Here is a 26,125-nt window from a genome sequence, read left to right as displayed (position 1 = left end):
AGCCCACCCCGGTCCCGTCCCGCGGTGGTGGCAGAGGCAGGGCTGTAGTAAAGCACACGGTTTATTGACTCCATACGTTTACACAACGCAGAAACCACCCCCGCGACGCCGAAATCAAAGCGTGAGGTGAGGGGGTAGGGGGGTGAGCACCCACTGGCTCCCTCCCGGGCCCGTCGCCTCCTTCCCGGCTAGCCCGGAGGGGCCGGGGGAGAGCCCCCACAAACAGAGGCGAGGGGGACCTTGCTCACCCAGCCGCTCACCGGGCCGCGGTGACGCGCGATCCTCGCAGGGACGAGTGGGTATGGCTTTGCGTGCGCTGGGACGCCCCCGGCGCACAGGGACGGGTTGTCCCCGTGTCGGGGACCGCTCCGGGGAAACACAACAACTCCATGCTTCGGATGAGTCGAGAGAGAAAAAGAGAAACAGCAACAAGGTGAAGGAAGAGGCGGCCAGGGGTTCCGCGGCCCGGCCCGAGCAGGGCGGTGGGTCCCGGGCGAGCTGCGCTGGTACAAACTGCTGCTAGCGGTACAGCGGTGTGGAAGTCTTTTTTAATAAAGCAATTGGAGGCTGTATCAAAAATTTAGTAAAAAAAATTAGATTTGAGAGTTCGCTGATTTTTTTTTTCCTTTTCTTTTCTCTAGCTATTAAGTATTCTTGGCACTTTTTTTGTTTTTTCCTTTTTCCCCTCTTTTATAACTTTTTGTCTTTCCCCACAGCATCCCGGCGTGGAGCAGCTGGGGAGAGGCGTGTGGCCCCGAGGCCATTCCAGCACCGTTCTTACGGAAGAGTCAAGGCAAAGAGGCCCCAGGGGGCAAACAGCCCTCGCCAGGAAGAAGTTTTGCTAAAAACGTGTCCCCCCCTGCCCAGGGCTTGCTGTGGAGCGGGGCCTGCTGAACTCCCCCTGCCCAGCACAGCCCTGCACCCCAAGGTGTGGGCACCTGCCCCCTGCTTAGCCATAAGTAACCCACCAAGCCAGTCTGATTCAACTGATGACTATTTTATGATGTGTGAGAAAAATAGGATTTCTTTGATTAAAAAAAAAAAAAGAATAAAAGAATCAAACCCCGAACCAAGAAGCTGATGCCCCTGAGGAGGAAGGTGGCTGGCCGTGAGGGCATCCCCTGAATTGCCCCTGGAGCTCGCCTGCAGCGCAGCGCAGCACTGCCCTCCCCTCCCCAAAACTACACGTCCCAAGTTTAGGTAAAACAGCAGATTAAATGTAAAAACTTAAAACATCGACTTCAGAAAGTCCCTTGAATTTAATTATTTTTAGGCTACCTTTCATGTTACGTCCTGTAGCTAGACACACGTGAATAGAAAAAACAGTACAGTTAGTGTTAAAGGCAAACAGCGGAGACCCAGAGTGCTACCCCAGTGCTGCCTGCTCCTCCCGCCCCGTCCCATCCCGGTCCCGTCCCGCCCTCCCTGCCCGCCCCCCCGGCCCCGGCCAGAGGCCCAGCCGCCGGGAAGGTCTTTCAGCCGAGAAACCTTTTTTTTTTTTTTCCTTTTTTTTTCTATGAATAAAATAAACCCAAAGCTTGTTAGGCAAAAATAAAACAAGTGTCCCCCCCAAGTCCCGTGAGCGCTCCGGCGCGGCAGGCGCGGCCGGGGAGGGCCTGCTGGGCAGTGGGCTGGGGTTTGGGGTTCCCGGCTGGCGAGGGGGCTGCCGGCCCACAAACAGCACTGGCGTGGAGCTGGAGGCCCCTTCTCCCCCCGAGAGCCTCCCGTTCGTTAAGGAGGGACGTAGGGCGGCGGGGACCTGTATGGGGTCATGTTCTTCGGGCGGGAGCCTTTCCCCTCCATGGGTGCCGTGAAGGGAGGGGGAGGCTGGTAGGGTGGTGCATTGGGGTCCTCGTCCCGCAGTGGCGTGTACTCCCCGATGGTGTCCTGGTTGAGCGGTGTGGTTTCTGGCATGCTCTGGTTGGGGTACTCTGGTGGGGGCAGTGGGGCTTTCTCCTCCTGGAGGATGAGGGGCATGCTGGAGGATGGTGGAGGCTTGGAGTCGTCCAGCTCATCGGCGAAGATGATGGGTACACCTTTCTTGATGAAGGTGGCCTGATCTTCGATGGTCAGCTTCCCTTTCCTCTTCTTGCGGTAGCAGATCATGGCAATGATGCCAGCCACAAGGAGGATGGCGGCCACCACCACGGCGGGGATGACAGTGTGCAGGTATACGTCGTCCTCGCTGCTCTTCTCGGGATCTTTGCCTGCTGCCACGGTTGGTGTGGCCTCCGAGATCACCCTGTCGTCTTTAGTCACAGGGATGAACTGGATGTGCCTGCAGCTGCCGGAGCCCACCACCGACACGTTCAGAGGCTTGAACTCAGGCTGCAAGACATTGGAGAAAGCTGGGCTCGGCCCACCGGAGTCATCTGCAATTTTTTTGCTCAAAGTCCGTATCTGCTCCCGGGGGCAGGGCTCCAGGGGCAGTGTGTTGTTTGTCCACTCCACGATGATGGAACCTCTGGCGATGTTCTGCACCGTGATGGTGCTGCTGTTCCTGTCGCCGAAGGCCAGAGCCAGCTTCTTCACCAACATGATCTTCTTATTGATGTCGTTCACCACTGCATCATGGTCCCCTTCCAGCTTCGCCTTGAACTTCACCGGAGACTTGTCCCCGTGTGGGCGTTTGTGGACGTGGATCTCAAAAGCATCCACGGCGAAGAGCCCCCCCTTGTCGGTGGCGTACATGAAGTACTCGTGCTTCCCGATGTGGTTGTGGTCCGGCATGCCGTACATCAGCTGGCTAGTGCTATTGAACTGCACCCACGAGTTCTCCTCGATCATCTGCTGCTCCTTCAGCTTCAAAGTCAGCTGCAGCTTATCTGTGGTGGTATCCTCCTTGTCGTAGAAGGTATCTGATGGTATCTTCACCTCAAAGTAGGTGCCCTCCCACGCGTCAACCCTGTCGATGTGGTTCGTCAGCTTGGGTGGCTCGTTTGGCTCCCAGGGCCGAGGGAGCCCACTGGCTGTGGTGCGTACACGGCCCGGAGGGGAGGCTGTGGTCAGCTTGGAGATGGGGGATCTGGTGGTGCTGGGAGGCTTCGTTGGACGGGGTGTTTTGGGTCTTCGAGTAGGCCTTCGTGTGGTTGCTGTGGAAGAATCTGTTGTGGATGGCGTGGCTGGCTTCAGCGTGGAGACTCTGGGTTTCTTGGTGGTAGTTGTGGGTGGTGTGATCACTGCGGTGGGCTCTAAGTACCCGGGCATGGTGGGGCGAATGGGCACAGAGGCTGTACCGGTGCCTTCTGCTACCTTGGTTGGCTGGATTGGTCCCAGTGTGGGGGTCTGGATGATAGGGCCTCTCGTTCTGATGGTGACTGTTGGCTTCCTTGGCAGCGGTATGGGCTCCCGGACAGGGGGTGCTGTTGTCTCTGTGGGAGGTGCGATGGCAGGGGACGTCGGGGTAGGGACAATCCTGGTTGGCGGTTCCTGTGCTGCAGTGGTGGGCGGCCCGATGGCCGTCAAAGGAGTTGGGGTGGCATTGATCTGCCGCCGCATCCTCTTTGGGAGGTGAGGTTTCTTGTTAGCAATGTGCCAGCCAACAACAGGGTAGCCAAGGCGGGCAGACATGGTTCCTTCCTTAGCTGGAGCCTCCACCTTGCTGATGTTGGGGACACTGTTTTGGCTCAGGGAGCATCCCAGTTTCCACGAGAGCAAGGCCCCGTTTTCCACCACCTTCTTTGCGTTTCCCGGTCCAGCCATGAAGGCTGACATGTCAAAGAGTCTGTTATTTACAACAGGAACCAACTTCATGTTGTGAAGTTCCACCTCTGAGAAACTTCTCATTCTGTTTAAGAGTTCAATCCTCTGCTTTGGTGTCATTTTTGTTAGGTCAGCATCCAAAATGACAGTCAGGATGGTGACCGGCTCTTCCGAGCCGCACACGAAGGGCGCCGCGTCGCCTGCGTCCTGGACGGCCGCTCGCACCGACTGAGGCTCGTTGTGATCTTCTTGGTGGACCTCAACAGAGAAGACATTTGCGGTCTGTGGCACATAGCTCCCATTTGGGAAGGGCTGCAGCGTGGTCACCGAGATGTAGTGGACGCCCTTGTCTGTGTCAAGGGGCAGCCCTTCCAGGGAGCTGCTCTCTGCGTTCCAGTGCAACCAAGAAGGCAAAGAGTCCTTCCCAGCTTCAGAGATCTGTCACAGAAGAAGGAAAAAGAAAATAAAATCAAAAAGGTGGTGGTGCTTTTAGAAGTAGAGGACTAGGACAGGTTCTAACAGCAATGACGCTTCGTTTAACGGATTAAAGACAAAAATCCAAAGCATAACAACTGGGGAAGGAACTTCCTGGCCAGTGCAGGGCAGCTCATGTCTTCTCCGCATGGGGGCAAAGACAAGCTCTGCAGTGTACACTGGTCCCAAAGGACTTTAGGAGCCATGGGAGGTCACAGAGTCCTGCAAAGGTCCCTCACCTGCTGGCACCATCTCCCTACCACTTGCCGTGCATCTACTAAGTACAAATGATTCATCTTCTCCAAGGGCAGAAGGGGAGCTGAAGTCATGTGGACAGCTACAAAGCTGAGGGTGAAGTTAGGCCATACAGCAGAGCTGATTCATTAACTGCCCTCTTCCCATTCCTTCCTCTCCTAGCCCTGCTGTCTCACTTCCTTCCTCAGTTGCTCACACCTTGCAAGCTCATTGCTCCAGCAGCTCAGCAGAACACACATTTTCTCTGTTAATTTTCAGCTCTGTCCCATGGCCCCCCACATTCAGGCTGAGCCAGAGGGGCCAGAAGCTGCCAAACTGTGGGTCAGAGTCCCCAGCCTGGTTGGAGGACAGCAGCAAATCCTGAGAGCTACACGGCATGTCCTCCTGCACTGCCAGACACATGGCAGGCTGGGGATGAAGGGGCAGTGCAATCCCAACATCTGGTCACTCAAGCACTGCAGTGGCCCCTGGGGCAGGCAGGGGCACAGCTCCCAGGCAGCAGCACTGCTGGACATCACACAGGGCGGCATGCCAGCCTGGCTTTGCACCCAGAGTGATTTAACTTTCATATCAGAACTTGCTTCTGGAGACTACAAGCAGTGGGTGGCTTTGGCTCAGCTTGCAGGCACCTCAGGACTCCAGCGCTCTATTTGCTACCTCTTCTAAGTCAATGGCAACATGCTTATGCAGCCCAGCAGCAGGGGCAATGCACACAGCCATGGCATTTACACATACTCCAGTGGAGGGAGCCAGCAGTAACTCACTGGCTGCTGCTTCTCCCCAGCTTACTCATTCATGCTTGCTGAGCCTGCCCTCTTCTTCCAACTAGGTCTCCTTCCCAGTCAGCCCAGGTGCAGACCCCACAGGTCTCCTGGCCGTTTTGCTCTTGTGGAAAAGACTCCAGTTTTCTCTGAAATGTCACCAGCATAGCTGACCCCCTGCAAGCTGCTCCCCAACCCATGTACAGGAGATCCCAGGGGACTCCCACCTCTTGCCCTGGCTGTAGCTGAGGGTGGATGGAAACCCCCACACCTCTCCAGTGCTTGGTGTCCATCCACCTGCAGTACAGCCATTTGTTACAGCTGCTCTCCAGTCCCGAGGCACAGCAGAGCCACTCAGGCTGCACAGTGGAAGGGATGCCACTGCCAGTGCAGTGGGCTGTGACGTTTCCCAGAGCTGTAGGTACCCCAGGACAAGTAACTTGAGCTTTGCCACCTCCCTGGGTTGGAGACATTTGGAAAGTGCTCTAGCTGGGCTTTCCAGAGCCCACCACAAGGCATCTTCCCCCACACTCAGAAGAAACTGTATGCTTTGGGGCCCATGGAGATGCATTTAGCAACCCGGTTGAGGCTCTGGGCTCACAGCAGTCCAACGTGGAGCTGTGCTCCAGCTCTTCTGGTTACTCTGCAGTTCTGTAAAGCTCCTATGTATTTCATAATTCATCCAAACACAGAGCTGGGCAGGAAGCTTCACAAAGAAACCTGCTGGGCATGAGTGCCCTCATGTCTGGCAGTGGATACAGAGATGGGGCTGGACTCACCAGACCTCCCCAGCCATAGGCCCTGATGGGGGGAAGACCCCTGGAATGGACAAGAGCAAAGCCTGGTGCTGCAGGGCTGGACAGAAGAATCCTGGGCACCTCTCCCACCCTCCCAGCTGCAGGCAGGATTCAGACAGCACATGGAAGGGCCAGGGGGAGGGGGGGGAGCTCAGACTCCTTGCTACTGAAGGGTCTGGATAACATAAGGTAGGACCCCAAAGTCCTTTGGGAAGAGCAGCTTTTGTGCAAGAGCTGCAGAGGTTTTGGTCATGATCACACAGGCAACACCCTCATTCCTCTCTTCTGCAAAGGACCAGCCCTGCTTTTGGCCAGCCTGGACAAGCTGGAGAGCACATCATGAGACACACTCTGGGGTACAGTTTATAGAGCAGAGTTTAAAGTTGTTAGCACAGCTTTTGGTTAACTCCTCAGCAGCAACATCCCAGAGCAGTGGATTCAGACTCCTGCTTACACAGGCCAGAGAAAGCCACTCTATGGCCCCTACACCCTGGATGTACCCCACACTAACTGAGGCATAGTGGTAGGAACACCCTTCCACTCAGCCTTGCTGCTTACCCACATGCCTGGCAGAACACAGTGGATTTTGGCAGAGCTGCTCCAAGCACTGCAGCAAGAACAGGAGCTGCTTTGACCCCAGCCAGCCTGAAGGAACAGCAGCCCTTCACCTGAGAAGAGCACTGGGAACCAAGCCTCCCTCCTGCAGGAACAAAGGACCAAACTGTACTTCCTTGGCATCTCTCCTGCCAAGAGAGAAGAAAGGCTGGGTCTGCTCCTGCCCAGCCAGAAGGGCTGACCTGCACTTGTGCTCCTTTAAAAAAGGGTGATTTCATCACACCTGCCAGAAACTGAGCTGCCAGGAGAGCACCCTGTGCAAACCAGCACTTAACATCAGTAGGAGCCGAATGGTGCCACTCCTTATGCCCTTGTGCCAAAATTAGCCACTGACTGCCCACTGGGGAGGAGGAAGGGCAGGGCTGGGCACATGTTAGGAACAGAAACACAAGGAGGCAGGACACAGACACAGTGTTATTGAGGCTTTCACCATCTAGAAGAACAAGAACTTGAACAGTGAGTGGTGAAACGCACGCTGAACGTGGAAGTTCAGGCCACACTTGTAACAAATCTCCCCCTTCCGTGGACTCTCTGAAAGCCCTTAATTAGAGGATCACACACTCCATGCAGAGCTTTCCTGCCAGCTGGGGTTTTCTGCCACTCCCTCCTCCTCCCCCTCCCCGGGCACGGCACATGATTTGGAGATGTGCAAGCTCACTTTTAATCTCGCGTCACGAGGTGGTTCTCTTCTATCATTTGTGCTCCGCTGTTTGAAAGCCCAAGCTCACTTCAGGAGGGCGAGTGCAAAACGCAGCGAGGGAAGCACTGGCCAGCCTGAGTATTTCTGCTTGAAAACTCCTTCTTAACCTACAGCTTCCATATGAGCTCACGTTCCTAAGGGCCCACAACTGGCAAATATAACTCCAGCTAGACAGATTCACATTCAAAACTAGGCTCTCCTGACAAACAAAACAAAACAGAATCAGGCCAGGCAATCACCTACTGGGACAACTTGTTCTAGCAGGGATGTGATGGCTGCAAAACATCTATAAACTCACTCAGAGTTGATTTAAGGAGCTGAGCTGGTTCAGCTGTATGCAACCCACAATGAGATGTGGACTGCTTCTAAGGGTTCTGCAAGAGGTGATTAAGAAAATCAAATTGATGTGAATTATGCCTGTGAAGAGGCCTGTGGGGTCTGTGTTGATAGGTCGGACTCAAGGATCCTCGAGGTCCTTTCCAACCTTAGTTATACTGTGATACTGTGCCATGAAGTCACAAGCGCTTGATGCCACTGCCCTGACAGCACACAGGATCAGAGGATATTAGGGGTTGGAAGGAACCTCCAGAGATCAAGTCCACCCCCCCTCCAGAGCAGGATCATAGAATCTAGCACAGGTCACACAGGAACACATCCAGATGGGTCTTGAAAGTCTCCAGAGAAGGAGACTCCACAACCCCTCTGGGGAACCTGTTCCAGTGCTCTGTGACCCTCACAGTGAAGAAGTTCCTCCTCGTCTTGAGGTGGAACCTCCTGTGCTGTAGTTTATATCCACTGCTCCTTGTCCTATCACAGGGTGCAACTGAGAAGAGCCTGTCCCCTCCCTCTTGACACCCAGCCCTGAGCTATTCATAAACATTTATTAAATCCCCTCTCAGTCTTCTCCAGACTAAACAGCCCCAGGTCTCTCAGCCTGTCCTCACAGGGCAGTGCTCCAATTCCTTTATCATCCTTGTAGCTCTCTGTTGGACTCCTTCAAGTAGATTCCTGTCCCTCCTGAACTGGGGAGCCCAAAACTGGATGCAATATCCATCTGTGTAGCAAAGGAAGAGCCCAGCAAGATTAGAGCAGATGAAGTAGTTGTTGGGCTGAATAAAGCCACTTGTTCCTAAATGAATGCTCCCCAGCTGAGCCCTTGGCATGGGTCTGTCCTGCTCATGGTCACTGTGCTGTTCATGGTGGTGGGGAGCCCTGGACTCTCTTCTAGCAAAGCTTCCTCCAAATATTGCTTCAAGGGCTATTTGTTAAAGCTACACAAAGTTAATGATTTGGGATCTGTAGTTTTCAAGTTAAAAAAAAACCCAATCTCCCAGTTTTCTGTGTAGGCAGTAAATATGAGCTTTAGGCTCTGCCATTTCCCTCCAGGGGTCTGGCTTCCAAATAACTCTTCCACTGCTCAAGGGGGAAAAAAAAAAAAGAAAAGGCTATCTTTGTTCTCTCATTATTTGAGATAATTGTAAATGAATGCTTATCAGCTACAGATTATACACAAGCCAAGCAGGGTACTGAAGACCATTAAAAAATTAGCCATGTTTGTGAGTTTAAATATGTCCAAAGGCCTGGCTGGGTTTGAAGACCTTGTTCACAAAGTCCTTTCAGATATACATGGCCTGTTATTTTTAGGCTGGCCAAGAGCAGTCAGCTTATGAAAGGAGATAGCTCAGTTTGAGTTGCCCCCCCCCCCCCCCCCCCCCCCTTTTTTTATCTTCCAAACTTAGATCTTAAAGCCCTGTAGCCAACAAGACAAAGATAAGCAAAGGAACAGTGAGCAAAACTGCTGCCTCGGAGGGAATTCGGGCAAAACCCACGTTCCTGCCTGCAAGAGTGGCCTCTAATCCTCCAGGTATTTAGTCCTTCTCCCAATGAATCCTCCAAGAAGGAGGCAGCAAATCCTTTGTTAGGAGACAGGTACTGTAGAATCCTTTTGGCACACCACTATGAAATCCTCCTGGATATCTAGAGTTATCTGGTGGCATCTTCACAGTCTGTGATGCCAGATCTTCTCGTGGGTAGCAGCAGCTGGGGCCTCAGCTCCTTCTTGCATCTTTTCAAATCAGTCCCAGTTCAAAACATCCCTGACTGCTTTTGGACAGGGGTGAGCAAGAATAATCCTGTAGCCCTGCCAGAACCCCTACAGCCCCTTCTCCTCCCCATGTCCAGCTGTTGCTGAGAGACAGACTCTGTGCCAGGGATTTCTTCTGGAATATAATCACCAAATACAATTTACTGTTCAACAGACTCCCCTTAAGGAGTTGCCCCTTCAGCACTGCCCTAACACACATGACCAGCAGTGAAGAATACCCTGGCAGATTCCTCTCTGCATCTGAACAGAAGGCAAGCTGAACTGTGCTCAGCCACCTGACCTAACCGCTGCTAAACTCGGTCTGCAGCACCCAGGCTTCAGAAAGCAATTAACCAGCGGGCAGTGGAAGGAAAATGGAAATCCAGATGCAATTCAAATGCAAATATAACTGCAGAGTCAAACCTGAGCTGTTTGCCTAAGCCCCAAGCTTATCTTAACCCCCTCCTACAGGCAGCAGCACTGGGCAGTTTTGTCAGCAGAGCAACAGGCGGTCTGAGCCTCCAACACAATGCACGGGCAGGAAGATTTTGGGCTGCCTTGTCCCACATGGGCTGAACGAGTGGTGATAGACACTGGTTTCAGATCTGCCCTAGAGCTGTGATGATTTGCAGTGCTGGTAACAGTTGATAGGGAAGCTAGAGAAATGATGAGCACGTGGGGCTTGCAGGCTCCAAGTCTGAGGATGGAATCCTCATTGTGGGATTCCCTCTGCCCATGGGTGCACACAAAGATGGAGCCAGTGACCGCAGGCATGTACATACGGTCAAGCTGTCCAGGTACTACTGACCTGGGCAGCTCCTGCTGCAGCAGAGGTGCTGCACTGGGTGAGAGAACACAATGTCCAAGGCAGGAGCTGGACAACCCTCAGAACACAGTGGCTGCAAGTCTTCAGCTCCAGGGAACAGCCCTGACAGTGAGGCAACCACATGATGACAAAAAGAGCATCCACTCTTACTCCCCACCCTCCTTTTCTCAAATACATTAGAATTGCAAACTAGGACATCAGATAGGCCTTGCCTAGAAACACAAGGCCCAAGAAACAGTGGTGAAAGGAGGGTGAGCATTTCTTGGTGCCTTCTGCTCACCAGGCACAGCCTTGGTGCCACTGCACAGTGCTGTGCTATGGGAAAGCTTGGCCTCAGGGAAGGGAAGTTGTGCTTCCCTGGCACAGCAAGGAGAGAGACCATCACAGCATGTGGTTGCCTACAGAGGGGCTACAATACCTGCCAAAGCTTTTGGGCATCCTCAGCAGACAGTGCTCTTTTGAGCTGCTGCATGCCTTGGATGGAAGGCACAGGAACTCACAGACAAAACCAAGCTGCTCCAGGACATTTCATGCAGGCACATCTGCCCCTGGAAGTCTAAAAACAGCCCAGAGACTTCAGCAGCTCTCAGAAATACGTCAGCCCCAGTGACCCGAGTCTTCATTACCAGCAGGAGCTCACCACTTCTGTGCAGAGACCAAGAGCTATGTGGGAACAGCCGGCAATCGGCGCTTCCTTTGTGCACAGGGTAGGTCAGGGACGGTTAAACTAACTCTGCCTTTCGGCTGCTCCTAGCTAAAGCTCTGCAAAGCTCCTGCTGCACGTCTCCGTGCACTGAAGCTGCTGCCTTAGAACAACCAAACCTTTCAGCCTCAGAATGTGGAGCTAAGGGATGGCAAGGCTACAGAGGCTTGTATCACAGGTTCCTGGCCCTCAACCTCAAAATCCAGTCCCTGAAAGAGAAATGCAGAAAAGCCACCTGAAGTAGCTGCTGTACTTTCATGTGCCCATGAAAACGGGAGGTTTCAAGCGCGGGGCTGTGGTCTGTGGACACAGCCTGCCCGAGGAGCGGTGGCTTTGTCTCACCAACTTCTCCCTGAGCGGTAAAATGGCTCCGCAGCAGCGCGGGCTGAGCGGCTACACCCAGCTCATGCCAACCTCGCATACTCCTACCGTGACAGCTTCTTTTCCAGATGCGCCTCTGTGTTTGCTATAAGGGCACTATTCAGCGTCCCACTCTGCCTGGGCAAGGGAACACAACAGCTGTTTCACTGGGAGGTCACTACAAAACATTGAGTGTCCCAAGAAATCCTCCTTTCATCGGGCCATGCAAGCAGCTTGGAAGGATTTGTTTAGCCTTATTGTTGGAGCGGGAAGGCACAGCCCGCCCGCGCCAGGGCTGGGGTCAGCATGGGCTGCCCACACCCCACTCTCTGCCTCGTTTGGGGGGTGAGCACAGGGCAGGAAAAGCCTCAAACAGCTTAGGAAATAAAAGTTCATTTGGGCTGCTCCGTCAGTGCGACTTTTTGTAAGCAAAAGGCCAAAGGGAAGCAAAAATACCACAGAGCAGGGATGCCAAGTGCTGGGGGTTTAGCGCTGCCGCCACGCAGCTAACCAGCCTGGCAATGTATCCCTGCCATCAGCAGATTGCTGGAAAGCTGGCACTAGAGCAGGGCAAGGAAAGGCGAGCCGGCTCCCGCAATCTCAGGTCAGTTCCTTCGCAGGATTCTCCTTACTGCTGCATTGCTCAGGTTCCCCGGACGCCCAGAGCAACGATCCCTAGGAACAGGACAAAACAAGGACCTTCCCATCCCGTCTGAAAAGGCAGTTTATAATTAGATTGAGTCACATTTTCCACTCCTCCAAATTCAGAACTTGTTACTAAGCGTGTGCTGAAAATGCCAAATTCCCCCCAAGTCTGACTTGCTGCAGGAAAAAGATAAGCAGCCCCCTCACCCCCACCCCCCCCAGTAGAAATCTTATCAGCTCATCTTATCATTAAGATTGCAGCATGGCAGTTAAGCAAAGCCCTGCCCAAGTCATCCTTTGCCTGGACCTGTTCCAGGCACTGCCATTTATCCCTGCACGGTCTCCCACAAATAGCAGCTGTTGCTTTGCCTCCTGGTTGGTCTAAGACAACCAAGGACCCCAGGGATGAGGCAAAGATTGATGCACTGACATAGAGTCTCTTAAGATACCCAACTTGATGACACAGGCCTTCAGGAGTGCTCTTTGCTGGTCTTCCTCCTCTGAGAAATGCTGCTTTAATAAAACTCTCATGCAGTTAGAAAGCTTTGTGGTAAGGATCCTTGCAAGAGGACAAGAAGTTTGTAAAAAAAATGTGCAGTATTTTGAGCTCTTCTTCCCTAAAGCAGAGTTTGTGCTGGCACTGTGGGCTGGTTGCTGACACCCACTCCCTTGTTTTGGGGTCAGAACAGGGTGGAAACATGAGGCACGGCCCTGGCAGCAGGTGCTCGATGTCAGGACTCTTTCAACATGGTCTCTGCTGATCCTACTTATAAAACATAGTCCCTGAAGTCTGATGAGAGCAAAGGTGTTCAATAAAAGCCACTTCAACTGGCAGCAAACAGAACAATCATTGGAAAAATCAGGCTACTGCTTGGAAAGCAGGACTCCCTTTTTGCCCAGATGAATATCCAGTGCTCTGATAACCCTCAGACCTGCTGCATAGCTGCACCTATGAGAATTCATTCAGTTTTCTAATCACTTGGCCACCAGCTATGTTTGCACACTGCAACAGCTTCTTGGAACCCCTGCAACATGTTTTATCTGTCTTCCCAGCAAAGCCCTCGTGAGACTGTGCACTTCAACCAAAAAGCAATCAGGAGCCAAGGTGCAGCCAAGAACTGTCAGGCATGGCTGAGCTTACCTGAAAGCTTCCCCGTCACACTGGCTAATGAACCTGTGGGAGATCTGCTCCACAGGATCCATCCCACAGCTAACATCACAAAGGCAGGTCAGCAGCTTCACGTTACCTTTAAGGAAGGCACAGCAAATCACCTGCTTGTGCAAGGATGTGCCTTGGCATCGCACATCTTTGTGTCCTGTGGCCATATGCGCTCAGAATGTTGGATGTGCAAGGGCACCGGATTTGTCTCTGCAGCCCAGGAACACTGTCACAGCAACACCACTTTATGGCGGTATTTAAGACTCAGACCCAAGTGCAGTGCCTGGTGCTTCTGGAGAGGCACTTCTAGCCCACGTGCCCACTCTTCACTGCCTCCAGCCTGGAGAAATGCTGTCGCAGCCTCCAGCCCGCAGCTCACAGTCAGAAAGTCCTTTTCTCTGCCTTGGAGGGGCCAGATGCTTTCTACAACAGTTTCTGCACCAAGTCAGCTCAACATCCTGCACACAGGAGGGAGGTCATTACCCTGTGACTGCCTTCATTTGTGTGGTGATTCTTTTATGCACCAGGGCCATCAATTTTCCCAGTTTCTGGCAGGTTTTCATTGCTGGTGGGATGGGTGGAGAGCCACTTAGCGCAGCAGCCACCATCCCAAACGCTGCCAGAGGTGCTGTCAGTGTTAGCACCACTGTCCTCCCCTGATTATTTGTGTCCTTACCCGGACAGGCAATAGGAGGCTTCGGTTTTCACACGAGAAAAATGAGACAGCCTTAAAGACAAGACTAGCAGACCTCCTGGAGACCCAGTATCAGCACTGCAAAAATCAACCACGATGCACCTTGCCTCACATCCTCTTCTGGGACCTCAACAGATTGGAAGCAGAGGAAATAAAAAAAACAACTACTGGGTATTTCAGCCGATGGCAAAGATGTCTGAGCCAAAGTAAGGCAGACATGGAAAAGCAAACAATTGTATCAAGCAAGGTTATTTATAGCAGAGAAAAGGAAGTTTTGATGCCTTTATAGGAGGCTCTGCTAAAATTTCATCTAGAGCATTTTGTATCACTGTGGTCATGCAAGCGTAAGAAAAACAAACTCAAGCTGGAAGAGGTGCAGAAGGCAGCTGCAAAGATGAGCAGAGGGGGGGAAAAAAAAGTTTATGAGAAAGACTAAAGAGGCTGGCTTGCCTAACCTAATAAAATCAAGTCAGAGGAATATGCCTGTCACTTATAAATACATAAAGGAAGTAAATATTATGAAGGTAAAATTGATTTAAAGCTAAAGGGCAGCACATATAAATATTTCTAGCCATCTCTAAATTTAGGCTAGAAGCTGCATTTTTAATCAGAGCAGTCAAGTTCTGCAGCAGCTTCAAATAGAAGTGGCAGGAACAGGAAATCCACCTGGTCTTTGGCCCCTGCATAGTCTGTTCCTCAACAACAGGACACAGCTGGGAGGTAAGGGGTCAGACTCCCCAGACTTCAGTGGACATAGGGCAAGGAGATCATGAGGCTCGTGGTGAGGCTACCAGCACTCACGCCCAACTGTTACACTGCTCCCAGCCTGCCTCTGACAGGAGCTGGTGGGCACCCGCAGGCCCTCACACTACCTGTTGTGTAATATGCAGACATTGGGGTTTTTTACCCCACTCTTGTAAAATCACCAAGGTGTCAAATGTGGCAAGCAGCTGACATTAACCCTTTGGGGAAGTTTTCATTTCTAAGACACCTTCAGAGCCCAGAAGAGCAATCTTGCAGTGAGGAGCCTTGCGGTAGTGAGGAAGCTAGAGATCAGCATCTGAACTGCCTCCAAATTCAACATGTGAAATACCTACAGGCTGCAGCTACCCTTCAGAGGGCATGTTAATGCCTGACCAAGGCCTTTGCTCAGCAAGACAAGGCACAGGGGATAGGAGTTTCTGATTGCCAGGCATGAGCTACGACAGCCACAAAGCCTCACTGGCAGCTGGCTACGAGCAACGTGCAAACAAGAGGGAGGATTTTTAATGCTTTTCTGTATGTCCTCTTTGGCAGCTTGAGAACAAACCTGCTTCTGTACGTGACCAGAAGCTCTCTCACCTGTTGTGAAGCAGCATGGGGGTGCTCACAGGAGCACATACCTGCTGACGCACACAGCACGCATATCGGTGCGGGAGCACACGCCTGCCAGGAACTCCTCTGCCATGCTGCAGATGCCTGGCATTGTTTCCATCCCACAACCTAGTTTGCAGTGAAAACTATTTTGTCTACAGCTGGCTGGAATCAGCTAGCAAGCAGGGAGAGGATCTGAGCAGCAGCTTCGTGGCCATCCCCACCACAATACAACCCAAGCCTAGAAGTAATCAGCAGGAATTATCTAGAAATGAAGCAGTAACACCTTCCTCAGGCTCCAGATGGGAAGCTCCTGGGAGTTTGGAGACATCAGTTGTCAGCTTTGATAAAAAAATAATGAAATTACAGTCAATTTCTTTGAAATTGAAGGGAACTAAGGATAGGCAATCACATCTCATCATAAACTCTGACCCACTCTTTCATCTCACGGGGCACAGCCCTTATTCTTTCTCATTAAGGTTTAAGTACACCAGTTAGCAAGATCCAGAAGGATTAGGCTTTTTCAGCTCCACCTGAGAAATGCAAGAGGGGAAAAAAAAACCAAAAGAAAAAAGCAAAAAGCTGAGCAACTTGCCCTGAAACTTTCTGGTAAGAGAAAAATGAACCACAGCACCCAGAAGTGCCTACGCAGTTCCCAGCAGCCAGGAATGAGATCCCCATAGCAAAGGTCAGCTGTGCTCAGCAGCAAACACATTTCCTCTGCCAGGGAGAGACCTTCTAGAGACATCAGGCTGCTAACAGTGCCCTAGAGCCCAGTGCACTCCTAAAATCAATTTCAAGGTGAACAGATGCAACATGCACTTGGGCAAGCCCACGGACGAGCATAGAAATCGCTCCCAGCATTTCCTGAACTACACACAACCAGTAAATGTTTGGTCCTGCTCCAGCCCAGTTCATCTGAGGCTCTTCAGGCACCTGCTGGTGTTAGCAGACACCTCCACACCGAGGTGGCAGAGCTATTGTTCAGAGCTAGCAGGTGAGGTGGAAATAATCTATTGATCAGGATTTTCCTGCAGCTACTGTGGCTATCACAGATGACTTTGGTGCCAGGATAAGGAGACAGAGGAAGCTGGGGTGTTACACAAACACTAAAATGCTTCCTGATGTTGAAGCAGCTATTAGACAGCACCAGAACAAGCCACTATGATGCAAAATCCCAAACCAAAGATATAATTTCCCAAACATGAGATCTTGGACTCTCTGTGCCCATCTGGATTCTTGAAGCCCAGTGCTCTACAGGTGCTGCATGCTCAGAGGAGAGGCCATGGGTAAAACTGGGCAGGCCAGTCCCCTTGACTACAGGCAGCTAAATGTCACAGCCTTTGCTTTCAAACCAGCCCATCCTCTTCTTCAACTCCTCACCAGGGGCTCACCCACCACTTTCCTCCTCCCCATCTGACTGTCCATAACAGATGCATTCCTCAGATTTTCTGCCTATCACTGGCACCCCACGGGCCCAGCATCCTTGCTGGAGCCAGCAAGATCATGTATCCAGACTGAGATAGTTGTGTGACAGTAGACAGGGCTAAATTAAATCTGCCTTCAGGAGAAGCAGAGATGTCAGACTCTCTCCCGACTTGTTCCCCATCTCCCTCTAATCTTCTGAGACATACCAGAAGGTGGTTGTGTTTGTTGTTGTTTTGTTTTCTTTAGCATTTTCTAAAACTGGATTTTTATAACTATTTTCCAGTTTTCCCCTCTGAAAAGAAATCAATCTAAGATTGGAAGGTAACTCTCTTTTAAAACCACAGTTTCCTGAGCTCCATGTGATCCAAGCAAGGACAATGTCTCAGCACCTTCCCAGAAAGGAAGGATGAGCAAGCCTGTGTTCAGCAGTGTCTCTACTCTCCTCTGAGCTACTCTGATGCCTTCTTGCCCTCAGGACCAATTCCACAACTCAGTTTTGAGGCATCTGCAGTGCCAGCAGCATGAGAGTAAATAAGGCAAAGAGAAAGGCTCACATCTCTCCCAAGGGGTCTTTGGGATGAGGTCAGGAGAGACCGTGTCAAAGGCAGCCCCCAAGCCTGGCAGGCAGAACAAGGCCTATTTGTCTAGCAATGCTTTGTTACCACAGCAGAGCAAACTCCCTGAGCCTCAGGGCAGCAGCCCCAGGGAATCTGTGGCTCCTCAGATCCTGAGGCAACATCTCCTCATGAACGTGCCCATCAGCCCAGGGCCCAGCATAGCACAGCTTACATAAACCCAGCAAGGCTGATCAGTCATCCCCCAGAAGTCTCCTCTCTTTGTTATGTGAGAAAGGAACTTTGCAACGAGATGAGAACTTCCATTATTTATTGTCAGAGCAATCCTTCCCCCCTAGTCCTGCAGAGCCGTCAGGCTGCTTCGCAGCAGCCCCTCACGCCCCAGCCCATTGCTGGGGCTGGACTCCTGCAAGGAGGTAACTACAAATGAGCCTCAGGGAATGGCATTTCTCACCTGGACGAGTTCACCATTGGAAGCAATTAAGTCCGTGGGGATGGAGACTCTGAAGAAGCGCCCCACGACGGCGGAGCTGTCCGGAATGCCCACCACGGCCGGCAGGGGCTCCCGCAGCTCCGACAGCACCGAGTGCATGGAGGCCTCCAGCTGGTTCTCCCAGTCCCGAACCACTTCTGCTGGCTCGCTGGGCCAGTGGCAGTGAGCAGAGGCTGCCAGAAGCAGCATGGGGAGCCAAGTCCTCCCCAGGAAAGGGGGCTGCAGGAGGCATCCAACAGTCATTCTTCCTGGCAGCCTCACGACAGTGTTTCAGCAGGAAAGGGGGCGGCAGGCGGTCTGCAGGCACCACGGCACAGGCAGGGGATCCAGCAGTCCTTCACAGCAGCCTCATCCTAGGAGTCCTGGGAACCTGGTTAAACATAGGAAACCCAATCAGCACGTTAATTACAGCACCCAAGTCAAGCCTCCCTGCAATGGGCTACCCTCTTCCTTTCAGTTTTCTGATTTAGCTGCAAGAGTTACCTCCATTAAAGAGAGTAAGAGCTTCTCAGCTCCTCCTCTGACATACAGCATCTAGAGATACAAACCCCTCCTGCTTTTCCACGTGCACCACCACAGTTCTGCTGCTCTGGAGCCACAGCATCCTGAGATAGCCACAAGCAGGGAGACAGGACAGATACAACCAAAGCCAAGACAGAGCACAACAGTAACAGGTGACCTTCCAAGCTGAAGTCAAGCTGGGACATCACAGGATGCCAGTTAACCAGTATGAAGGTCCTGAGAAACCTTCAGCATTCCAAAGCTGCTATCTTGACAGCTTGATGCACAACAGATGCTTCTGCTCCCCTGACCCATGAACCTGGCTCCTCTCAGTTCCAACTTTTGGCATTGGTGTGCTCAGACTTCATTTAGGGGCCAGCAATACAAACCCCAAAAATCAGACTGGAGTAAGCTACACACACTGCTTCCTCTTGTCCCACTCCCTCCTGCTTGCACAGCTCAGCTGTCCCCACACTCTGTCAAGAAACATCTCCATCTCTCCCTCCCTTTACTGTTCTCTTCTTTCACTTGCTTCCTTCCCACCCCAACCAGTCTGCTCCCACGGCTCACAGCTCTCCTCCCCCTCCTTTGCTCTTTTGGGGCATCGTTCCTTTCACTTCCCCAGACATTTTTCCCTCCAGACTGCATTCAGTCATGTATCTGTACACACCCCATGTTCCTCTTCACAGCCTGTTCAAAGGAGAGCAGGTGGAAGAGGATAGAGCCATGTGGACCCTAGGTGAAGCCGTACTGCCCACTCTGGTATCTCAGCTTGCAGCTAGCACAGTCCTCTATAATCGATCTGGGGTAAGGAGGGGGCAGTGGGTTATGCAGGACTGGAAGACAAAAACATGGACCTAACAAGGGATGCTTAGTCTCCAGGAGCACAGAAGACTTAAACCAACTCCTTTTTCCCAAGCTGAGAGAGAATTGACTCCAAATTCCCACAGCAATCCCAGCCCAACTTCTAAGCAATGGCTCCCAGTCCTATGAGCACAGCTCCATTTTAGCTTGTCCCAGCTGCATGCAGCTGTTCCTGTGATGCACTTCAGGCCATCCCAAGAGACCCTGGAGCCAGACTGTGTGGGAAGGGAAATCCTCACTGCTTCTTGCCTTTGCAGAGCTTCCAGGACAGCACAACAGCAGAAGCAGCTGACCTGCTGCGCTGCAGCCAGGAAAGTCTGTATTACCCACCATGGGCTTGCAGACATGGGCAGAGGGCCTGTCCATGCAGGCAACCAAGCCCAAGGTTTAGTGATTTGGTTGCTCACCCTCAAACCTGCACTCTAGAGAAGCTGAGAGGCAGTGCTCAAGAACTAGCACAACCTCATCCCTTTCCACAACAAACCACTGATGCAGAACAGCTGACACCTCCCATGCTGAGGCACCGGACCGTGGGGAGCAGACATTATGAGCTGAGTACAATCACCTCTGGCTATAGAGCATCCAGGAGGCAGATGCCTGATCTGACCACTGTCAGTTACAGACAACTTATCTCAAGTGAAAGGCAAAAGAGACGGCAGCAGCAGAACACTGCTGGAAACCACAGGACAGATGGGAGGCTGGTTGGTGTGAGATGCCAGCGCCAGAAGAAAGCCTATTCCCCTGCTGCTCATGTCCTTCCCACTGCCTGACCGGACTGGGACAGCAATACACCAGACAAAACAAGAGGGAAGCTAAGGCTTCCCAAAAACAACTGAGCACATGGTGGTCTTCTCAGGGAATGAGGTGCCTGAGCCACTTCTCCAGAGGTTAACATCACAAAAGATGAAGTGGCTGGGTAGGTAAGGACAAGTCACACTTCCTACCCATCTCTCCTACCAGCTCAGGCATGGTCAGAAGATCTGACACACACCAATTGATTTTGAATGAGCCTAGAATCAGGTCAGCAAGCAGATTACTACCACAGTAGATGGCTGGTGGAGAATATCCAACAGGTTGTGTGAGTGAGCTACAGAGATGGAGCAGAGACCTGCAGGAGCTCCTGAGGAGGCCATCGACCATCACAGCAGGAAATAGGGGGGACTCTCATCCCCACAGTGCCTGAAGAAAAGCACAAAGAACCAACTTCACACTCCATGTAGCCTGGGGTATGGACACTGCTGAGGTGATGCCTTACCTGTGAGCTGCTACTCCTCCTGAAGCCTCCTCATTGGAAAGCCCTGCTGCATGAGGGACTAGAAATCAACCCACACAGCAAGTATAGGCAGGATGGGAGACTTCAGCCAGGGGAGGAATGCAGCAGCAGAACCCAGTACTGCCACAGCTGCTATGGGGCTGAGATGCTATCAGCATGGAAACACAGCTGCCTCCTGCAGCTGCACTGAGCCTCCACATGCCAGCAGAGAAGAAATGCCCAGGACAACCCAGCATACAACTGCACAGAGCTGGAGAAGTTTGGCACCGCATCTTCAGGCCAGCCCTGCCCCTGGCCTGTCAGGGCTGCAGTGGAGCACAGCTCTCTGCTGCTCAGCCAAACGACATGATCTGGCCTGGGGTGTTTTTGTTGGAGGGGAGTATTTAGGCAAAAGGAGCTGGTTCTTGGTATCTGTGGTGAGCAGGAGATGAAGTCATTGCCCATTTCAGAAGCAATTATCAGAGCAGGTGACAAACACTGGCTGTCTGATACATACGTGCCTCTCAGCCCAGAACCTCGCACAGTGGCCATTAAAATCTAGTGTGACACTTGCAGGTCACACAAACCCACAATTTCATTTTAGAGGAACCACAGAACAACAGCCTCAGCACATAAAAGTGGAGCACACAGGAGGCACAGGAGGAATTCAGTAGCTGATAACAAAACCCAAACAACAGGAGAGCTGAGAACAAACTTGCACCACCAAAATACCTCTCCAAACACAGCTCCACCTCACCAAACAATTGACAGAGGCTGAAACAGTGCCAGCTTCTCACAGTGTGCTAGGAGGAAAGGCAGGGTGGCACAGCTCTGCAGATAGCTGGAACGAGGCACTGCCCCAAAGTGCTGAGCTCTGCATGGACTCTTGCCTCAAGGCAGAACACTTTTTTGAGATAGAAGGTCCTCTGCCTACAATCCACTAGTCCTGCTCAGCAAGCCCATTGACCACCAGCACTGATGGTCCTATGCAGCTACAGAAGAGAGCAAACATTTCCTGCAGCAAGGCTGGAAGAAGCACTGGGGACTTGTGTGGTTCCTCTATCAAGTTCAAGATGGGCAAAACCCAGACTCGCTTATTTGAGACATCATGCAAGCTGCGTGCAGAAGACATCAGTGTTCTGGATTGCTGTCTATGGCCAGCAAGCAGCACAGAGCTGCAGCTCTCTGGGAGCAGAAATCTCAATGCTTCAGCTCCCCACAAGCTCAAAACAGGACCCAAACAGCACTCTGCAGGTGGTCTGCTGATCTCTGGGAAGGATCAGGCCACAGGGCTGACTGGCTTAGCATTCTGAGGTCGTGAGGGAAGGCTAGACCACCCCAGCTTCTCTACGTGGCACAGTGCTCCTTCCTCCAGCAGGATCTGTACTGCCCAGTTTTGCAGAACAAACACAAAGATTCAGGTTAGTCCTGAATTTCAGGATGTTTCCTTCTGTCTGATCTTCTGAAAGAACTTTCTCTTTATCCTCCTGCTTCTGAGAGCGCTCTTTTGGTCTCAACTTTGGATGAAACATCAAAGCCAGTATCAACATCTGCTTCAGTCCTAGCACATGGTGCACGTGCCAATGTTGATTTCTGATCTCCAGTGCCAATCTCCCCCCATCTCAGAGACACAGAACTGGGCCTGCTTGATGAAGTTATGTTGATATGATGCTGCAATTTGATATGATGCTAACTTGTCAAGACAGTGCTGGAGCTTGCTCCTTCTCCATGCATCTACAAGGCCCCACTGACACGTTAAAGACATGCTCTACCTTCATTATCCAGGAACACAAAGCAGTGCAGACAGAAGATGGGAGTGTAAGGAAGGATGGAGAGCAGGACAAAGTAGCTACCGCCAGCCATGCACCTTCCCAGAGATCTTTCCTTCAGCCCAGTGCAGAGTGAGGAGCGCAGGGAAGCATCCCAGCAGCAGGAGCACGGCTGTCCTGGCAATCCCTCTTCCTCTCTGGCCAACTCTTCAGCAAGAAGCAGGGAAAGTGAAGCCTCCGTCCAGCTGCATCTAATCCAATTGCCCAAGCACAATCACATCCCTGGGCTGCGGTAATTAATCACTGCCAGCACCTTAACGCCGCTGAGCCCAGCGAGCAGCCAGCTCAGGTAACTGCCGTGCAATTCTCTGCTCCAGATAAGAAGGTATTGAGGAGAGTTAGGAAGGAGCCCACTTACCTGATTGCTTATTTAACGATATCCTAATTAAAGGCAGCGTTAATCGAGTGGCCCTTCTCTAAGGAAGCAAGCACAGACTCGGCTGAGGAGGGCCAGAGCAACTTTCCAGCCCAGAGCTGTTGTCTCTGCAGAGATCTGCCCTGCGTGTTTCCACAGGAGGATCTCTGGGCAAGTCCTGTCAGCTACGGCGCATCTGCGTGTCAAGGCAGCAGGCAGGAGGAGTGATGAAACCCAGCACCACCAGCCAGGCACACAGAGATGGTACTCTGCCGCCCCTGCTCCAGCACAGGACAGTGGGCACAGGCAGGGGCAGCTGGGCTTCGGTGCATGTCTGCGCTGTGCCAAAGGAGCCTCGGTGGGGAGGCAGGAGGGAGCCCCAGGGGCAGCTCTGAGCAGAGCAGCCCATCACCAAGATACAGTCTCCTGAAGAGCAAGAGCATACCAGCCTGCAACCCTGCTGTACAGAGCACTCCAAAGCATGAAACTGAGGAAATAGAAGTTTCTGCACTTGCCCAGCTCCAGAGGTACCCTGGAGGAAAGGCAGCAGCCCCTCCAACAGCCTAAACTATAAGCAAACAACTGTGGAGTTATTCCCAACCTCCAAGGCTTCAGCCACTTATGTGTGCAGAAGATGACCCAGGCCCCAGACACTGCTGTGCTGAGGATGAGTTATGGGATGGGACATAGAGGAGGTGACTGCACTGAGATGCACTTGTCCCATGCAGATGCTGCAAAGGAACAGGCTCCATGCTTCACTGTGCTCAGGCTGGCCACACCCTGTCCCCCATGGCACTAGCCAGGCACCCGCAGGCACAGTGGCTTTACACTAAGACTAAATAGATGTCTCTCCACCAGACAAGCTCATTCACAAACTTTTGGCTGAAGGCTGCAATTGCAGCTGCCTGCTTATAGCCGTGCATACATCAAAACCAAAGGAGCAGGCAGCTTGGCACCTCAGACTGGACTGCAAGAGAAAGCTGTCTTAAAGACTCCAGGTCAGTGCTCCTGAAGCCCTGGGAGCACCTTCCACTATGCCCTCTCAGCCACTTGACAAGATTGCCACCATTAGTTGGTCACCCCAGACACCATTAGCCCAGGAGGTACAAACCAAGCTGGACTTGATTCTTAGCCTGAAACTTGCATCTTACCACACTCTAGTGCTGCTGTGCCCACCTGGTATTGTCAGCAAGTCAAATGCCCAACAGGACACCTAGCTCAAAGGACAGATGCACAGAAGATGCCTTTTCAGTCTCATCCCTTCTTGTATTTCTGCATTGCTCATTTCCAGCACATCTGGTGTCAGTCACAGGAAACCCTGACACTGAAAAACAATCTGAGGGGGGGTGGAGAGAGAAAACAAAACTAAACAAACCAGAAACAGCAGTGCTAAAAATGCATGTTGGGCACTCTGCTGCTGCTGGGGAACTCAGCTGGGAACTGTCAGTGGCTGGTGGCTTCAAGTCACAAGCTGCTTTGTAGAGCTTGTACGGGAAGTGGTCAAAGCAATCAGCAGCTCACGGCGGTTTTCACTCTGCCAGAGCGGGCACCACGACATTGAACTTCCCCGTAGCTGAGAAGAAACTTTTTACAGTCTTCCAGCACATCTTGCTTGAAAACTGCAGTTTTGTGCCACCAAGAAGGGATGAAGCTGTCCCACAGCCCTCTCCTTTGCATCTTGTATCTCCCCTTGGCCAACAAAACCTGCTCGTGCTTCTCCCCCAGCCTGGCACCAGAGGCTCTGATCGATGCCTCTGCTCGGACCAACAGACAGCAGAGTGCTGAGTGAGCAGCTAGTGGAAGCTGGGCTGCTCAAGGGACTGCTCAAGGGACTGCACAGGCTTTGTATTCATCTCCAGCACTACCTGCAAAGGGGACACAGAGGCAGCTCCAAGACAGATAGAAAAGATGCAAATAGCTGAATTTCCCTTTCCCTCTGTGTTGCATCTGCCTGCTCAGAAGCTGGAACACTATACTGCATTTCCCATCTGGGGTCTCTGCTCCAGGGTAAGCATGGAGGATAGGTTCCTGGTAGCCCTTCTTCCAACAAGGGGACCCCAACAGCCCCTGGAACCCTCAGCCAGGGGCAGTCCTGCAGAGGTGTGAACACAGAGAGCTGCAGCAGAAGCACACAAGACACCAGAGCCCTCCTGCCAGCTGGACACAGAGCATGTCTTTCTTTCCCTGCAGAGTACATTTCTCCTGCAAGGTGTGGTGGTAAGCCTTCTGGAGGCAAGGACCTTCCCCAGCCTACTGCAACCCTGGGGAGGCAGAAGGGGCTGAGTATGCTGACCTGACACAGTTGCTGACAGATCCATATGGATGTCCTCATGCTTGTCAACCCTGCCCAAGCGGCCCCTTGCAGCCCGTGTGTGCTACACGTCCTACACTCCGGCCATGCCTTGAATGGTTGCTGCTGGGATCAGCAGCTGCAGATTTTGGCTAGGCAAGACTTCTGCCTCTTTGATGAAAGTTTCAGCAACCACAATCAATCCCTTCCTCCCACTTTGTTATTCCCAGACAGCCAACTCAGATCGTATCTCCAAGTGCATTCAGTTGAAAGGAAATTCAGATATTATCTTCCCAAGTATTTAGAAGGCCTCAGAGATCATTTTTTCCCCCCTGTAATTACAAACATAGCAGCCAGGTAGAACTGCCATTTTCCTGGCTCCTGGCAGCAAGCAAATGAGGAAATCAACACCCACCAAGCAGCCAGAAGAGGGGAACAGCTTCACCAGTGCCACCCCACACTGCCTGCATCCTGCAAGCAAGTCCCACCTTGAGGGAAGCCTGCCAGAGAAAAGTGATGGAGAGTACAAGCACAAAATGGATACTTCCTCAAGGAAGCCAGGAAAAAAGTGGGATGCACTGAAGCATGAGGATGATGCAGAACAAAAGCCCATGCTCTCTTCTAAATAAAAGAACCAAAAGAAAGCCAGACTAACCAGAATTGGGCTCAAACCCAAACAAAATGGGAGTTTCCCCAAGGACCCAATGAGGTTGGGAACATGAATGTTAAAACTTCATGTGGGCTCAGGGGAAAAAAAATCCACAAACCAAACCACAAAAAAAACCCCAACAAACAGGGTGGGATGGGACAATTTTCTAGAAGGCAGAGTTACCAAGGCAGCATTTCTGGCTCAGGCAGCACTTCGTGACAGGCAGCAGGATCCTGGGACAGCATTCAGGGAAACGATGACTCGCATTCCTCTGCAGGCATCCCCTCCCGGCTGCTACTTGAAAGGCCATATAGGCTAAATATACAGCTGCAGCAGGGCAGAGCAAGGGTCTGCCTGCCCAAGGGCACGCAGCTAACCTGGCTTTGCCTTCACTTGGGTTGCCAGTGCGCAGCCAGCCCCTCAAAACTCTACTTGCTACTCCTGGGTTTGTCTGGAAGCACAGTAAGTGTGTGGAAATCCTCATAGTTTAGGATGATCAATGGCTCCATGTCCCAGTGGGGGCCAGGGACAAGCAGAGTCCCTCAGGGGTCAGTCCTGGGACCTGTCTTGTTCAACATCTTTGTGGGTGACATGGACAGTGGCATTGAGTGTACCCTCAGCAGGTTTGCTGATGACACCAAGCTGTGTGGTGCAGCAGACAGGCTGGAGGGAAGGGAGGCCATCCAGAGGGACCTTGACAGGCTGGAGAGGTGGGCACAAGCCAACCTCATGAGGCTCAACAAGACCAAATGCAGGGTCCTG

General features: G+C 52.2%; 1 protein-coding gene across 5 annotated transcripts in view; it reads right to left on the bottom strand.

Annotated features, from left to right (window-relative positions):
• Nucleotides 1-43: 43 nt before the first annotated feature.
• The window catches only part of DAG1 (dystroglycan 1), a 58,160-nt gene continuing 32,078 nt past the window's right edge, over nucleotides 44-26,125 (bottom strand). For 4 of the 5 annotated variants that reach the window (XM_068157997.1, XM_068157998.1, XM_068158001.1 and 1 more), the window contains exons 2-3: nucleotides 17,585-17,993; nucleotides 44-4,140 (exon numbers count right to left, since the gene is read on the bottom strand). In XM_068157997.1, coding sequence (XP_068014098.1) covers nucleotides 1,732-4,140; nucleotides 17,585-17,866 — 2,691 coding nt within the window. In that variant the 5' untranslated portion in view covers nucleotides 17,867-17,993 and the 3' untranslated portion in view covers nucleotides 44-1,731. Of the gene's footprint in view, nucleotides 4,141-17,584; nucleotides 17,994-22,427; nucleotides 22,445-26,125 lie in introns of those variants that run through there. The other variant, XM_068158000.1, reaches the window with a different exon arrangement.

The sequence above is a fragment of the Melanerpes formicivorus genome, unplaced genomic scaffold, assembly GCF_026170545.1.
Source record: "Melanerpes formicivorus ecotype bairdi unplaced genomic scaffold, bMelFor1.0.p_v2 SCAF_38, whole genome shotgun sequence".
Taxonomy (NCBI): domain Eukaryota; kingdom Metazoa; phylum Chordata; class Aves; order Piciformes; family Picidae; genus Melanerpes; species Melanerpes formicivorus.
Note: the sequence above shows the minus strand (reverse complement) of the source record. Positions and strands in the feature narration are given on the sequence as shown.